At 32.6% G+C, this 17,437-nt stretch overlaps 1 protein-coding gene across 2 annotated transcripts; it reads right to left on the reverse strand.

Moving 5' to 3' along the window:
• Positions 1-1,884: 1,884 nt before the first annotated feature.
• LOC105134714 (probable phenylalanine--tRNA ligase alpha subunit) lies at positions 1,885-9,800 on the reverse strand. Of its 2 annotated transcripts, XM_011039225.1 has the most exons (18): positions 9,510-9,798; positions 9,192-9,317; positions 9,017-9,106; positions 7,964-8,020; positions 6,986-7,041; positions 6,772-6,864; positions 6,198-6,288; positions 5,165-5,202; positions 5,040-5,078; positions 4,478-4,554; positions 4,316-4,400; positions 4,134-4,230; positions 3,557-3,665; positions 3,151-3,222; positions 2,678-2,744; positions 2,474-2,599; positions 2,301-2,355; positions 1,885-2,208 (listed from the first exon to the last, which is right to left on the reverse strand). In XM_011039225.1, the coding sequence occupies exons 1-18, from the start codon at positions 9,654-9,656 to the stop codon at positions 2,155-2,157; spliced, it is 1,479 nt and encodes a 492-aa protein (XP_011037527.1). In that variant the 5' UTR covers positions 9,657-9,798; the 3' UTR covers positions 1,885-2,154. The 2 variants fall into 2 exon arrangements, with proteins under 2 accessions (XP_011037527.1, XP_011037526.1); XM_011039224.1 differs by having other exon boundaries at positions 2,474-2,744; positions 9,510-9,800.
• Between the last annotated feature and the right edge of the window lie 7,637 nt (positions 9,801-17,437).

A 17,437-nucleotide genomic window follows, 5' to 3' on the forward strand; every position in this document is an offset into this window, starting at 1 on the left:
TATATCCTTGAGAAGATGGCAAAGCCTTTAATAAAGTCCATTTAGACATCAGTCCACATCTGCGTAGGGGTTGGTAGAGGCTGAAGCAATTTCGCTGGCTTCATATAATCTGTTTTGAACCGCTGGCCAAACATCATACTTTTGCAGAAAATATTAAACCTTCTGATGGATACCGAGCCATAAGAAGCTCTGCAATTTTTGTAAGAGGGTTTATAGAACCTAAAACGCCCACCCTTTGGTGATAAATGGCAATCAAACAATATATCTTGGAAATTAAAAGTGAAGCGGGATTCAAATAAACCTTGCCTCTTTTAAACCACACACCATCTCGCTCGCTACAGCAGCTTTAATGGGGAGGGACTTTTCTTTCATAACCCTTCACAAAAAGAATCTTGCTGGACTTCCTTCTGAAGCAGTGGCCACCAATCTGCATGAGGGATTGAGATGGATAAAAACTGGAACTCAACTACACAAGACAAAGAATCGTTGTGGGGGGCCACATGGCACTCTTGTAACAGATGACAGACAAGTTGCTTGGAAATTCCACTATTTGAAAGGGCCGGGATCGTTATAAAAGGGAAAACAAGCGTATAAAAGAAACATGTATCGGAGAATGTCAAATGTGTTCTCGCACGCTAGGAGAGAGAGAGAGAGAGAGAGAGAGAGAGAGAGAGAGAGAGAGAGAGAGAGAGAGAGAGAGAGAGAGAGAGAGAGAGAGAGAGAGAGAGAGAGAGAGAGAGAGAGAGAGAGAGAGAGAGAGAGAGAGAGAGAGAGAGAGAGAGAGGGGCAAAATGCAGTGGTATTTAATTACAATTATAAAATAAATTAAAAATAAAAATGTTTTCGATATTCATTTATTATAAAAGAAGGCACAATTTCATCGAAGCATAATTTTATGTGTTTGACTTTTTTAATTGTGCATGCTTTCACACATCACATATACGTGTTTGGGAATACTCTAACATTATATTAAAATTGATATTGTGAAATAAAATTTTAGATTATAACAAACAAAGGATTAAAATAAAAAAACAGTTTTTTTATTTTTTTCATTTTCACCATAAAATAAAACTTTACCTTGCTCCTTGAACTTTTAACTTTTATCTGCATATTTGGTCAATGATATTTTTTTGGGCTTAAACTTTTTTTTTTTTTCATATTTGATCGTTAGAGACTGAGGAAGAAGATCAGAGAAAGTCATGAAAAAAAAGAGTGGAGAGAGAAAATGTTCAACAAGCCACTAATTATATATATATATAAAAATCAAATTTGATGTCAATTAATTTATTTTTAGAGATGGGGTTTCATCGAAGTGGGTTTTTTTTCTCAAACATACTAGAGAAAAAACATTAAACCCATGAAGCTTTTTTTAATTTAGTTTAATTCTTTTTTAAGAGTGATTAGAGGATGAAAAAGAGGTCATTGTGATTTCTAAGATTTTTTTGAGTTTTTTAAACAAGTATCCAATTGTGCCATAATTTTTAAATTAGTTGTTCTTTTATATTTTTTATATTCTTGTAAAAATTATCAAGATTTTATCATTTATTAGAACTTACTTTTCAAGTCATTATAAATTTTTATTTAAAAAACAATGTTTTTGATAAAACTATCATAACCAAAGGAAATAAATGAATAATAAAGACTTTTATTGAAAAAATACAACTGCTTTCTTATTTCAAACCATTAAAATTTTTATACATATTTATTTTAATTAGCATTATTTTTTATTCAAAAAATATGCTCCTAAAAAAAAGGACATGTTTTTGTGAAAACGTAAAAACATGAATAAAAAAAAGAGAATTTGCCGAGCAATGTATATTTTTTCCTTCAGAATTTAAATAATTACTTTGATTACATATATCTATTTTAATCGACACAATTAAATAAAATAAAATTTTGAAAACTGTTATGCGGCATAGAACAAGCACACTGGCCGGTAGCTACTGCTAATAAAGTACAAAACAATTGAAGACTACAGACTGAGCAGTCATCAATGAAAACTCGAGGCCTAGAGAATATCTAATCTAGCTGTCCCCAATTTGATGAATTCAGTTGCTGCAGTATAAATCTGGTTTCCCCAGGCATAGACTCAACCAAACCTGTTTCTCAAAAACTAGAGATGGAACAGAAGAAAGAGCAGAACCATTTCACAATCTACCTAATTCCAATAAGGCATAGAGGGTTTTTCTTGATGAGCCCAAGATCCACCTGCAACGTAAGAATGAATGCTCGCGTCAAATTGTTATGAAGATAGCGTGTGATGTTTTAACTAGAAGAAAGGGTGAGTATAAAGGCAGTACCTTGTGTCCAAAAAGATCTCTGATATTATTGATCCCATATAATATCATGGTTGGTCTGTTCAAACCATTGGAAGAATATGAATCAATGGATGTGAATTGTGATATCTATTGTTTCTCAAAGACGAGGATAATTTGGAAGATTATTCTTGTATTTGTCAGATAAAATTTCTCACCTTTCAAGCGAAAGGCCCCAGGCAATAACATTGACATCTTCCGAGAATCCCATAGGACGCAACATTTCAGGCCTGAACATGCCAGAATTTCCAATCTCCACCCATTTCTTGAGGCCTTCGTGATAACTGGCATGTATAGGACGTATCAAATTTCCAATTACTTTACAAGCAGTGCACCTGTAAGAGGAATTCATGATTTTATACCTGAAAATCTCCATGCTAGGCTCGGTGTATGGATTGTAAGCAGGCTTGAATTTCAGCTTGTCCATGCCTGAAAACAAAATGTGCATTTCGAAGTCAGATTTCAGCTTCCCATGGTAGTAAGCATTCTCCTCCAGCATCACTTGTATACAGGGACTAGTATAACCAGCCGCCTTCATTCAAATTAACATGAACCCATGCAATCCTACCTACTAGACGCTCATACAAAGATCAATCAATCTATCTATATATCCATTTATCAGGATGGCCATCAAACCTCTAACTGCTACCATCGATACCTTACAAGAGTGAGCGGGGTTTTATCTCAAGTCATTTGGTATCATGCTAGGTGACTTTACCAGCTAGCACTGGTAACAAACAAATTTTTACAGGCAACGACCAAACTACAATTCTTTTCATGCATATTTGATGGAAAGAAGTGTTAAAGAAAATTACTTCAGAACACATTTAATTACCTAAACGTGAAAAGAAGTCCTGCAGCACTCCAATCAAGTGACCTAGTGTAAGCCCTCGATCACATACCAAACCTGAAACCAAAAGCAGGATTTGACTGTTCATCTATTGACAAAAATCACAATAACCTGAAATTAATGAAGCAGTTGAAAGGCAGAAACCAAGTCCTTAGTGTCCACACTTCAATATTCTGTAGTTCAACTTTTATAACATGATCAACAGCACCCCATCATATTCACAAACCATGTGCTTGGATGTCCAATAATGGAATCAATTGTATCAACACCAAAATCTGAATTAGTTTTGTTTTTAGGACTTCTTGACAGACCAGCATGGTATGAGAAGCATAAAAACCTCTAAAGAACATCAAGAAAAGCAGACTCCATATAATGTCTTAGCTCAACATACCTTCTATCTGGTGGAATTCTGCTAAATGAGTTCGATCAACTGCTTCATTTCTGAAAACTCGATCTATGGAGAAGTACTTTTTGGGGGTAAACGACTGCTGTTTTGCATGCTATCAAAGAAAATTAAATAATTAATTATCTACTATATTTAAGTGAAAAAGGATGGCTAAGTTAACAAAACAAAATATCCCAATATTATAAGAAACCAGAATATTTTAGTTCACAATACTTCAGACCAACGAGCATGTTTACTAAGTAGATTGAGGCCCACCAATTTTTTTAATCTGCAAGATTAGATTTTAAGAGAAAAAAAGTGGCACAGAAGAAAAAACAAGCAAGACAACAAGATTGAAACCACTTTGTTTTCCTTAAATCAGTGTCAAATAATTAATGACACCAGTTAAGCTTCCCTGGGAATCGTGTTTGCATGAATCAATGAAGAGAGGGCACCCTAGATCAGAGCACAAACAAAAGAAAGCACAACATAATAACAAATGCATGAGCACAAAAGAGTATATTGGAAACCATTCCAAAAGTTAAGAAGATGGATATGTAAGAAACTTAGAATGCATTAACACCTGTGCTAGTGCATAAAGCATCCGAGAAGAAATTGCAGTTGTATGAGTTCGCAAAAGATTTTTGTTTGCTTCCTCTTTTTTCCACTCATATCCATATCTGGAGAATAGGTATTTCATATTTGTGAGAGAATAAGTCATTCACGTAATAGTGAAAAAAATAGATTAAAAGAGAAAAATCATACCCCCTTGACCCATAGCCACCAGACTCATGAACACGCTTCACCAACTCAACATAATCTTCAGGCAGTTGCTTTGTTGTTTCAGGAGCTACAGATTTATATGCCAAATAACCATCAGAAAACCAGATGTAAAGATTTATGAATAGGAAATCACTTCAAACAGACCTTTAAGAAAGAAGGTATCATGTGAATCGCGGGCAGGATGTTGTTGTGGCTGGGACAGGGCATCAAAATTCCAGAAGCTGCAAGTTGAAATGGGAATGCAACGGAAAGTTAAGGAGACCACCAAAACAATAATTAATGTCATCACATGAAAGCAAAATGCAGGAAAAATATTTTAAGATATCACTTTTTTGGGCTCCACAGACCAAAAGAAGAACAAATAAGTTGCATGCTCACCATCTAGATTACTTTCCATCAAGCAGACACTTTCTGCTAACATTACCTTCTTCTAAATGGAACCAATTTTCCATGGTTGCAACATCATTACAGGATTAATATATTTAGTAGAGATAATAGGAGAATCCTGTATCAAAACATTTAGTAATAAACCCAGAAGATGAACAAATCATAAAGAATATCTTCAAACATGTGGAGGAAGACAAGGTATCCAATCATTAATGCATAGTTAGCTTTAGTTTCATGACGTAAAGCTTCAAATGCTAAAGAATTGACAATTAACAAAATGGAATGATGCTGTTTATAAAGAATGAGCAGAAACAGCTACCTGCTCTCAACATATTTATTTGTTGGCATTTCCTCAAAGCTGCAGCCAATAGAAGACCAATGCACAAATGTCAAACAAAGATAGACCACTGAAAGTAAAACCAGAACACAAAGAACAGGTCTTACTTCATTAGACGGAAGATGTTTTTGAATCGTTCTTTCACCTAAAATAGAAAGGAAAACAAAAGGCAATACTTGGATGAGCATTTCAGCACTGTAGCAAAACTTACATTGTGTGCTTAGGGAAAAATAAACTCCATGGCGTCAATTTCAATCAGTTCTAAATGAAACTGAAAATTGCTATTCACCACCAAGCAAGCCAATTTCCAACAAAAACAGAACTATCACAAAACTCTTCCAATTCTGTTTCTATGAATGCATACATACAATAGATACATTATTCCTTCAACTGATTCAGTGCCAATGCCTTTTTAAAATCTGATCAGCAGATCTTGTAGTGGTGGCTATTGTTTAGAACAGCACAAGCAATGTGAACAATATTCCAATAAAATCTTTTATTTGACAAGCAAAAATTAACTTGATGTCAAACCCAAGTCTTAACAGCATACTCAGATATAAAATTTGAGATCTGAAACATGAGAAGGTTTTGACCAGTTATGCAAAAGTTTCAGCATCAAGCTAATGAATAATGCTGACATCCATGCACACCCACCCAAACTTCAAGCCTAACTAAAATAAACATGTGAGCAACTAACACTGTATATAATGGCAATATTTCAAGATAATGAAAATGGCAGTCTCAATCAGTCTAGACACTCAATCCGACATTTATTTACAGGACAACCTGTTGTCAGTATCAATTGACCAATCAAGTTACTATGCAACACAAAGAATTCCTTTTCCTTGAATATAGGGTGTTGCAATTTGCACTCCAAAATATTATATTCAAAAAATCATTTTCAGCAAAATTATGATATCCTTCAATATGGTAACAATTTCATATAGGTGTTTGAAACTTAAAGGTCAAATTTCTCCTCACTGAAAATGAATGCAAGAAGAGACCTTTTTGGTGTGTGAATAGCAACATAAATTCCACAATTGGTTGCCCCTACAAATTTCATAGCAATTAAGAGTCTAATATTCCCTAAACATAAAAAGGAGAGGAAGAACATTAAAATAAGAATAATGTTATTCTTGCCTTGTTGAGCGGATGAAGATGGCCACTTTCAGGTGGTGGACCTTTGGCACTGAAGTTGTACTCTTTGAACTCTATGTTCCTCCAATCACCCCTAAGCATCAGATAAATTTGTCAACAGGATGCAATGAATATGCAAAACCAGGTGAACAGTGGCTAACAACAACCCCATTGTGTTAATGTTATTATGCACAACAAACCCCTGCAAACCCCAGCATATGTCAATGTTTACATTATATAGAGAAATCGTATGAAGTTCCATGCTGCAGCAAGAAACGAAATGAACTGGTTGGCATGCAGAAACAATTCATGAACGCACTCAGAGCTGTGCAAGTTGGTTAAAGCATGCTTAAATTATAATGATGTTTCCTATGCATATCCTGCACTGTTACTGCATCCTCTCAATGGTATGCATTTTTCTCATATGCTGCAACCACAGTTGTCTATCAGTGACCCCAAATTCTTCACCAACATACCCCAAAATTCATAGTTGAGGCAAACTAAGGAAATAGCAGCCAACAACTCAGATTTATGATCAACACTGTATCAGCATACCCATGTGAATATAGGAGCATACCCCAGCAGATGTTCTCGAGTCAAATCAGTTGCAGTTCTCCTTCTTGTTGGAGCATAATCAGGACCTCTTTTAACTGAGTAGCCCTTCCAGGTTCTAGAGCACAATTCATAAGTTGTAAAACACCAACACCACTGATGAAAAAGTTTCAACCTTGTACTATAGACAATAAGAGAACCAAAATAAATAACACAAGAGCAAAAGGTAAGATCATTACTGCAGAGCAGTAAGCTTTCTTGCTTTGAGAGAGTTGTTATCATCTTTGCCAAGTTCCTGATCATAAATAAATAATAATAAGTAAATCAAAGGGCAGAATCGAGATAAAACCACACATAACTTATGAATACAGAAGGGGATAAGCCTGTGTCCCCCAACTGTTAACAAAGATGGACCCGCACCAACTTCAATAGTCTCGGATATGCCCCCTAAGCTGTAACCACTGCATGAAGGCCTTTTTCAAGTAAACAGTCAACAAGTATGTCGGCTGTTTCCGGATGAAAGCTACATCGCAGTAGCCAATTAAGTTGATAGCAGCTAAGCGCCAAAGAGCAGGTCTTCCCGTCTAGTAATAGACTTGTTCTGGGGAAGCTCCCTACTCGTTACCGACTCAAACCTTGAAGCCGGTAACAAGCTCAATACCAATATTCAAGTCCTATAGCCCCACCCTTGGGCATTTACCAAACTGGGACTCAAGTGCTAGCTTATGTGAATTTGAACTCATTAATAGGGTCACTTCACTTCAAGATTGTCGATTCACAAATTGCATGTGACCATTGAAACTTACTGAGCTCATTTCCCCAATACTAAAGACTATAGGATTGGTACCTGAACGAATTCACATTCAGTGGATTATCATGTGGTATCCAGTTACTTGGTAAGACAAGATGGCAATGGTTGCCGTGTATGAACAAGGATAAATGAGGGCTGATGGGCTCCATTCTTTATGCTGCTAACTCTCAGTTTGGTCCTACTTCTATTTAGTAAACAACCACAGGAGCAGCTTAGCAATTAAATATGAAAATAATAGGTATGATACAAGGGTGAAATAGTGCACTCCCCCAAACCCCTTAAAAGAGTACCCCTTCTTAGCCACAGACCATACCCATGAAGACAATGTCAATCTTGCCTACTGGTTACTTAGATGTATTTTGATAAGCATATTCAATAATAAAATACAGTATCCACTATAATGCACCTGCCCATCTTGTATCCGTAAAAGAAGATCCTTCACTCTGTCTTCAACATGTTGAACCTATAACAAAGAACAAAAGGAATAACTATTATTAAAGAACAATATGCAACTTAAGATAAAGTAAAAATCTCCTGAGTTACAATATTTAGGTTTGTTTGTTTTGCAGAAACTATGTTCCTGTAAAACATTTTCTAATGCTTGGTGACACTTATGAAAGGGAATAAGAATTCAATTTTCCCTTTGCCTCAATACCAAGCTAATCCTTATGACCCACCTCAACCACCTTGTAAAAAAACCATTATCACAACCAGTTTCTAGGCATTTAACATTCTCAAACCCACCTCCACCACCAATAAACCACCATTTTCAGGTTATAAGGAATCTCAAAGGCTCATCTTCACTGCAAATAATCACCTCTACAACTTTTGAAAATTTACATCACCAACTATACACAATTCCCACCATGGATAGATGGGAAATTATAAAAGGCATCCATGAAAACCCCTGTCAGCCCAGATCTTAAATGCCAAACCCAGCACTGTGACCCACTCCACCATAGATCTTAAGTGGTTACTCACAATTTTGCAAAAGGAAGCATATTTTATCAATTGGCAAGACAGAACAGCCAAAAGGTGGAAAGCAAGTTTTGAGACCATAAAACCCAGCTCACGATATTTTTTTATTTTGGGTGCAGTCACTAGACATGGATTTCCAAAAGAATGAAGAGGAATATTCGAGTATTCTGAGGTATTTATACATAGCTTAATTTTTACTTTAAACAGAAAAATATTTTCCTTTACTTGTTTTCCTTCTTTCCAACAAAACCAGGAAATTGTTCTCCCCAATGCAAACATACTCTTTTCCTTCTTTCAAACAAACCAGGAAATTGTTCTCCCCAATACAAGCATACTCTAATAATCATCAAGTAGATAAAAATAGAATACTTATTTATACAAAAAAAACATCATCGTCGACTAATCACGGGACCAGATGACTAACAATTAAGATCGATTTCACACAAACACAGCAGAAAAGAGAAAATCAAAATTGTGTTACCTTCCTAGATATTTGATTTCCCATTTGCACCCATTTATTCTTTGCAGCCTGAGAACACCCTATTTTGAAGACTGCAGGATCTAGCAGTTTCTGCGTCAACAAATCCAACAGCCAAAAATCAAATAAAAAACTGAAAAATTGAAAAGAAAAATTAAGAGCAATCAATTATAAAAACCTGCAACTCTTCTTTCGAAATGCTACCCTCCTCTGGTACAGCCAAGAAGAGTTGAACTTCAGGTGATCCTTTTTCAGCATATTTTCTACCCTCTTCAGTGAGCACCAATGTTTCTCTCTTAATATCCTACAAACATCATCAAACGCCCAATTAATCAAATAATCCATCAGCTATATAACAGTCATAACCACACTGGTCATCTTTATTATTGACAAATCCAAAACCACACTAATTTTCACCTTATCTAGTCTACAATTACTGCATAAATATTAAAAAAAATTAAAATTCAAAACCCTAGAAAACCCTAAATTTTGGAACCTGGGCCTCAATGTAGCGGAAACCGTGGAGGCTTTTGATGACATTAACAACGTCGTTGTGATCGAGTCCATTATCAGTAGCGAACTGGCCAGAATCGGAGATTTCTTCGTGATTCTCTAAGTAACCTAAAACCGCTTCCTCTGCCATAATGGCGATTTCCTTCTATTTTTGTGTTGAGTTGCGGTGCTTTTGGAGGGGCTTGGAATTTTATTTTATTTTGTTTCAACCTTTAGCCACCAAGACACCACTCCGCTTCATTTTTCTCCGCTGGAGGAAGGAAAGGATAGAGCTGCTAGGGTATAGAGAGTGGGCTTTGTAAGTATATTTGTCTTGGGCCTTCGTGCTGGATTTTTTCAGAGGCTCGCTGATTGGTGTTTTCTCCTCCTTTCTCATTGTTTTAATTATTTATTTATCACAAAAATAGAAAGGGATATATTTATTTAGACCTGCTTGTTTATTTTTGCAGTAACTTTTATATTCATTTAAAACTAAAAAATAATATCGTTTAGTTAGTGACACGACTAAAAGATTGATATCTTCTCCTAAGTGTAGGAGTGTTGAAGTAATAAATAACCCGGCAAGACCGGAGTCGAACCACAGGGAGGTTAATTGTACAAATTATAAATAACAATAATATTATACCATACATTATGGGCTATGAAAGTGCCAAGCATTTGTTGTACCAAGTGTTATACAACATAAATCAAGATTAGTCATTTAACAAGCAAAGTATTAAAGAGTGAACAAGATAGCAAATATAAAACATGTTAGTATCAAACATTAAAGTCCATATTAAGTTTACATTATACTTATTCTTACACCATTAGTGTAACCTTTTCACCTTGACATAATTAACTTAGCTAGACATAATGAAAGAAAGCAAAATAGATAAACAAAATAAGAACATAAAAGTTAACTAAGTAAAGGAAAGGAAATGAAAGGCATAAACTTAATATTAATGAAAACAAAGCATAAAAAATACAAAGAGAGAAAGGAAGAGCATGATCTTGATCTGAACACCAAGATGCCTAAATGCATGGCAAATGCCTCCTTTTATAGGCCAAAATTGGGAACTATTGATTTGATGACTAATTGATAAGTGGGTGACCAACTTTTGACTTGGTGACAATCCTTATCTTCTCTTGTCTGCCCAAAACGTCATTGATAACGTCAAAATTGGAGCCAGTTGTAAACATGAAAGTTGTAGGCAATTGTCTCAGCTTTCTTGTGTAAAAATTTCAGCTCATTTGGACTTCTAGAACTCCAGATATGGCCAAAATACCGAATAGTGCTCGGGCTGGAAGACAGATTCGGGCTTCTTTGTTGTTGCTACAATTTGGACTTGATAATGGCCTTTTTAGATCTTGGGCTCCATATGAAAGTTGTAGGCCTATGTCTTACCTTTCTATCCATATAAATTGGACCTAAATCTGAGATCTGTAGCTCCAGATATGACCCAATTACCGAACAGTGTTCCGGTTTGGATTGCACCGACATCTCTTTTCTAAGTTTGGCCATCTCTTTATCCTTGCAATTTAAGTTCTTCAAGTCATCAATCAATCCTTTCATTTATGTGATAGGCCTGCATTAAAAATAGACATTTACCACAATTTATAGGTATCTTATATTATTAGATACATTCTTATAAAACATATTTTAGTTAAGGAGTTATTGATACTTCAAGTGCAAAATGATGATATAAAACCATGATAAAAATGCACTTTTAAGTATTAATTAATTAGCAGGTCAATCATACTTTTTAATTTATGAGCCCATAATTTTTGTGTTCCAACCATAAGTTTAGCTTGAGTTTTCTATTATTCAAAATAGTCCTTTCATTACTTCACTTGTCTCCCCTCTTATCTATCTTTCCAATCCAAATTCTTATCCTAAACTTAATACTATACACCAGACTTGCCTTTAGCTTTTAGTTTTCTCGGGTTTTCACGCTTCTTTGTAACCCAAAAATTGTTGATAACACGTTGTAATTGATGCCATCTTCGAGGTATTTGTTTTTGAAGAGGATATTTCAAAAACTTCATGTAATTAAAATTTCCAATATCATCCAACATCATTGCTTTCTTCTTTCTTTTTTTTTTTAAAAAAAAATTATACATTTTTTTTTGTTTCAAGAACCGTAGATCTAACATCTTTTATTCATGGAAAGCATAAAAAAATCTCGATTCTTATTGTTTCGGTATATCTTAGACTACATGACTAATGATCTTTTTAATTTTTTTTTCTTTATATATTTTGAAGTTTAGCTGAAAATCGTAAAAAATTGAAGATATATTCATGTTTATATTCTAACAGCGTGGTCACTATATGCCTATATTTACATTTTTTTTCATATTATAAACTAACATTTTGGGTTATTATGCATGCATAAGCATTTTAATTTCAGTAATAACATAATTATTTATTTCACCTCATGGCCAAAAACAATTGGAATATCATTTAGAATAAGGTTATTTATCCATGTTTTTTAAACTGTGCATATTACTAATATTTAATGCTTTTATGTCAAAATGAGATGCATTGCAAAACTCTATGAGTCTATTTATGTGTTAAGTGATATGATTTTTCTTATTTGTTCTTGTCTATATGGAAAATCTTGCAATCTCTAGTAATTTTCGTTTCACATATGATTTATTAAATATATAAACTATTTAAGTTTAAACATATGGATTGGTCATAAATATTACTTTTGGTTTCACATGAATTGCCATTTGCAGTGGCACTGAAATCTATTTTCTTGACCATTATATACCACTATTTATGTTAGGAAGGGAACTATGTACAATCAGTTTCCAAATTAAATTTAGCAAATTGGGCCTACATCCAAATAGACTTCGTAAAAACTATTTCTGAACCTAAAGGATTTCTTATAGCTTATTTGTGACACTAATGTTGCAGAGTTCTTTTGCTTTTAGTACTATGGTTTGTGTGTGGGTGTGTTGGTTTATGTGGGATAACTTTAACATCCCAATGAAGTATTGGACTGAATTTTTTTCTTTAATATTTGGTTTTCTTCTTCTATAACTCTCATTTCTAAACTTGCACAGGTTTTTTTTTCTTATTTTGTTATCTTCTTTTAATAACTTTATTTATCATAATGGTCTTGTGTTTATACTTGTCTTTTGTAAATATCAGCAACATTGCATTATAACTCGTCTTGAACAACCATATTATCTAGGTTATATACCAATAGAAGCTTAATACATTATGATTAGTCATTCATTGATAATGTGCTTTTGTAACATACTTGATCTTGACTCTTTTTTCTTTTAATTGTTGTTTTCAGAAACTTAGTTCAATCTATGTGTGAATTTTCACCTGCTTTGAGCGCTATAAAAACAATTTATTTGGTATTAATGTTAAATATATAACATCAATTGCAGCTTGTCAAATAGCCATTATGAATTATTGCTTCTAAAAACCAAGATTGATGTTGCATTCACACAAATTGATGTGTTGTCATCACTTTTTGTTATATTGCATCTAGAAATTAACTTATTAATTGCATGTTAGAAAAAACATTTTAACTAAGAACATGAAAGATTCTCAATCACAAGATAAGGCATGATGGACTAAAGAGATGTTGCATATATTTTATGACATTTATATCAAAGCAATTGAGAAAAGGGATACGATTGAACACACATTTTGATAGAGTTGGATGAAAATATGTTATCAATTACTTTAAAGAATATATCAACCATGTATTAACAAAAGCACAATTAAAGAATAAGTGGGACAAAATAAAAAAAGATTGAAGAATATGAAGGAAGTTAATTTTCAAAACAGGAGTTGGTTGGAGTCTTAAACTTGGCATAATTTCGACCATTAATGAGTGGTGAAAATCTAAAATCAAGGTTCGTTTTTTGTTTGAGCATATGTATAATTACTAGAAACTTTTATTGTTTATTCTTACAATTGTTATGATTCAATAATATCTTTATTTTTCCTTATTGTAGGAAATACAAAGAGCTTAAAAGTTTAGGCATTTTAGTATTAAGCCCGGTATTGTATTGTAAATATAATATTATATTTACAAACATTGTGGCTACCAGTTAATATACTTGGGCTCCATCATAAGGTTTGAATTCTGGTGATGATAGTGTAGGTGATGGGATAAGTAATGCTACTAATGAAAATTTAAATATAAAGGAAGGTAGTGATGATTTAAAAGAGGATACTTTATCAAATTTTGCAGAGGATGTCAATAATTTGATTGTAGGTGTTAACTTTACCAATTGTAATAGTAATTATAGTAATAGTGGAAAGAGAAAAGGGCCTCAACAATATACAAACAAGAATGTTAAAAAAAGAGAGAGAAAGGTTAAAGAATGAGAGCATAAATTTTTTAGTGTTTAGATTAATTGGTTGATGGTTTCTCTACTATGAGTGAATGCATATCTAATGTTTAGGATTGAAAAAGAAAGAAAAAAATATGTGGCATAAATGAGATCATGAAAGAGTTTCACTCCATCGAGGAAGTGATTTTCGAGAGTGAGCTTTATTGTTTTGGTACTGATTTTTTCATGGTTAGAAGTAGAAAGGAAATGCACGCAACAATTAGAGAAAGGAAAAAAAAATCAATGACTGAAATTAATGTTCAAGAGAAGATCAAACCTTAAACTATAATGTAAAGGTCAATATGATTAATCTATTTTAAATCTAATTTGCTTATTAGGTAATGTTTTAATAATTATCTCTAAAAAATTGATATTAAAAATGATTCATGTGTTTTTAGGTATTCTTTGATTTTTATATTTCAAGTTTAATGTTGTTGGATAGGTTATTACAATTTCATTTTGTAACATACAATGATTTGGTCATTTATATGTTAAATGCTTCATGAACATAATATTAATGTCATAATTATTAGATTAATGTAAGGGTCGAATGATTAGTACTTAAAAATGCATTTTTATTAAGGTTTTATATCATCATTTTGCATTTGAAGTATCAATAACTCCTTAATTAGAACATGTTTGATAATAACCAGTCTGATAATATAAGATACTTTTAATTTATAGTAAATGTTCATTTTAAATGCAGGCATTATTACAATTCAAAGGATTGATTGTTGTGATTAACTATTAGAAGTGAAAGGGCAAAGAAAAGATTAAGTTTGGAAAGGAGATACTGATTCAATTCAAATTCGAACACTGTTAAGTTATTATATCATATCTAGACCTATAGATCTTGGATTTCAGATTGATTTATATGGATGAAAAGATAAGAAATAGGCCTACAACTTTCATGGTATGGAAACATCTAAATTTTCTATTTTTAAATTTAAAGTTTGCCCACAAAAGAGAAGTCAGAATCTGTCCTGCAATGCAGCCCAAACACTACTCAGAGTTTTACCCATAACTAGAGTTCTAGAAGGCCAAATGCTCTGAAATTTGGTGGGTGAAAGGAAAAGACAATTTGCAACAACTTTCATAAGAAGACTTGCTCAAATTCTAATGGTAAAAATGACATTTTATCTAGACAAGAGCTTGAGGGCTATCCATTACATCCACCAGTAGCATTGCTCAGTATTTTAGACATATCTCGAGTTGTAGTGCTCCAAATACTCTAAAATTTGGTGAGTGGAAGGACAAGATAATTTACAACAACTTTTATGAAAACACTTTTCCAAATTCTAATTGCATCAATGTCAATTCATTCACCCAAAATGCTCGAGTGTTGTTGTCCATAAAGTCCATTAAATCAATAGTTGGTTACTACATCAATTATCAATTACCAAATGAATAGTTTTGAATTTTAGCTTATAAAAGGAGGTATTTTCCATTTATTTATACATTTTGTTTTTCATATCAAGATCATGTGCTTGCTCTCTCTTTTTACATTTTTATAATGCTTAAGTTTTGCTTTCATTAATATCTTGTTCATGCTTTTTATTTCCTTTACTATACTTAGTTAACTTATATCATGTTTATGTTCTTATATTGTTTATTTATGTTTTTCTTCTTTATAATGTCTAGCTAAGTTAATTATGTCAAGGTGAAAAGGTTTCACTAATGGTGTTAGGATAAATATAATATAAACTCAATATGGACTCTAATGCTTATATCCTAAATATCTTACTATTAACATATCTTATTATTTTTATCTTATTAATTCTTAATACCTTGTTTGATAAATGGTTAATCTAGATTTGTATTGTATAACACTTGGTACATCAAATACTTGGTCCTTCATAGTCTCCGGCCGACAATATTATTATAAGAGGAACTTGATTTGTTGTCAATATAAGTTAGCATCATGAATACTTGATAAAATTTATAAGTATGGTGTTATGTAAATAAGATGATTAATATGATCATGTTGATAATTTATAAAGAGTTTATACTTTACTTATCTCTAATACTATTAGTGTATCCTCTAACCTTGACATTTATTTTTATCATTGTATAATCTTCACATTAATCTTACATCTCAAAGTTCTCTTTAACTCATCACCACCACCACCACCACCACCACCACCACCACCACCACCACCACCACCACCACCACCACCACCACCACCACCACCACCACCACCACCACCATACTTCGATGCTCTGTGTTTTTTAGTTATAAAAGATAAATTTTCCTGCAATATGTTGATTCAGACATCATTACTGATGTTAAAATGTTGTTTTCCATTAGTCTTTAAATTAATTAGTTGTTGTTGAGTAAGGAAATTGAATATACGAGATTGAGCTTTATTTTTAAAACATTTATTGTAACGTTAAGGATGCTGAATGTATTGTTTTTTATTGGTTCATGTTGTAAGTTGGAATTATAGGTGAGAACGGTTCTTATTGTAATTTAGAATTGCAAGTGAGAAAAGTAGATATGAATGTTTGTTATGAATTGAGTCTAACACTTAATTTTTCCATTTAATATTATGTGTAGAAATGTTCACATGCAATTTTATTGATTGCCTATATAATTCACACTTATAATAAAAGCATATCTATCACTTTCAATTGTTATTGTAAAATACAACTACATTCAATATAGTAGGCATTCCATTCGTAGAATTTTGAGTTGTCTTTTTTCAAGTTATATATATTTGTTTATGTATACTGATGATCTCATATGAAACATGTTTTTTCATCCTCTTCATTTAATTAGTCCACCAATTGTATATTCCTTTCTCATATTCACACATTTGTTAACCAAGTTGAAATATGGACAGCTTGACTAGATTTTAGAAAACTTTACTCTCAATATCATGTAAACAATCGATCTTAACTAAACACCATAAGTTATGTTGAACTCAAAATATTTACCTAATTAAATCTTACAAATTTATATGTTTGTTTTGCACTTAATCTTGTATTCAATAATTATTACTCATATAACTTATGGTAATTTGTGAATACTTCAATAATTTAAGATTTTTTTTCATGAACACAATAATTCAAAATGTGCCTTTCTAAAATCTTATTAGGGACAGATTAAGAGCATGATTGACAAATATTTTTTTTTAAAAAAGTATTCATTAAAATTTTAGGGTTGTTATGAAAATTATAAAATGAAATTTTAAATCTTATCTGACATAAATAATTCAAGATGTGGTATATGAAACTTAATTTTGGTTTTTTCATGTTTTTTTTTCAAAAGCCAATAAAAAAAATATTGAAGGAAAATTCTAAAAAACATATTGAGAATTACTATAAAATAAAACTTTGGGACTTTTGAATCCTATTTTACATAAAAAAATAATAATTAACTATCAAGATTCAGTTATGTGGCATTAGGACTTTTTGTTTGGGTATAAGTTTAAGCCCACACAAATTTTTAGATTCCAAACAGATCCCTCCATCTTTGTCTAATTTTGTCAATCTCATAAGTGAAAAAAATCTTTTTTTTTTTTTGTAGAAATGAACTCGAATTGGTTTAAAGATCTATTTGGTGGGGAT

This window comes from Populus euphratica, unplaced genomic scaffold, assembly GCF_000495115.2.
Source record: "Populus euphratica unplaced genomic scaffold, PopEup_1.0 scaffold91.1, whole genome shotgun sequence".
NCBI lineage: Eukaryota > Viridiplantae > Streptophyta > Magnoliopsida > Malpighiales > Salicaceae > Populus > Populus euphratica.

Coding starts and splice junctions, on each gene's coding strand:
- LOC105134714 (XM_011039224.1), bottom strand. CDS start 9,656: ATGGCAGAGGAAGCGGTTTTAGGTTACTTAGAGAATCACGAAGAAATC. Junction 9,318..9,509: donor TCCGCTACATTGAGGCCCAG/GTTCCAAAATTT, acceptor TGATGTTTGTAG/GATATTAAGAGAGAAACATT. Junction 7,042..7,963: donor TACGGATACAAGATGGGCAG/GTGCATTATAGT, acceptor ATTTATGATCAG/GAACTTGGCAAAGATGATAA.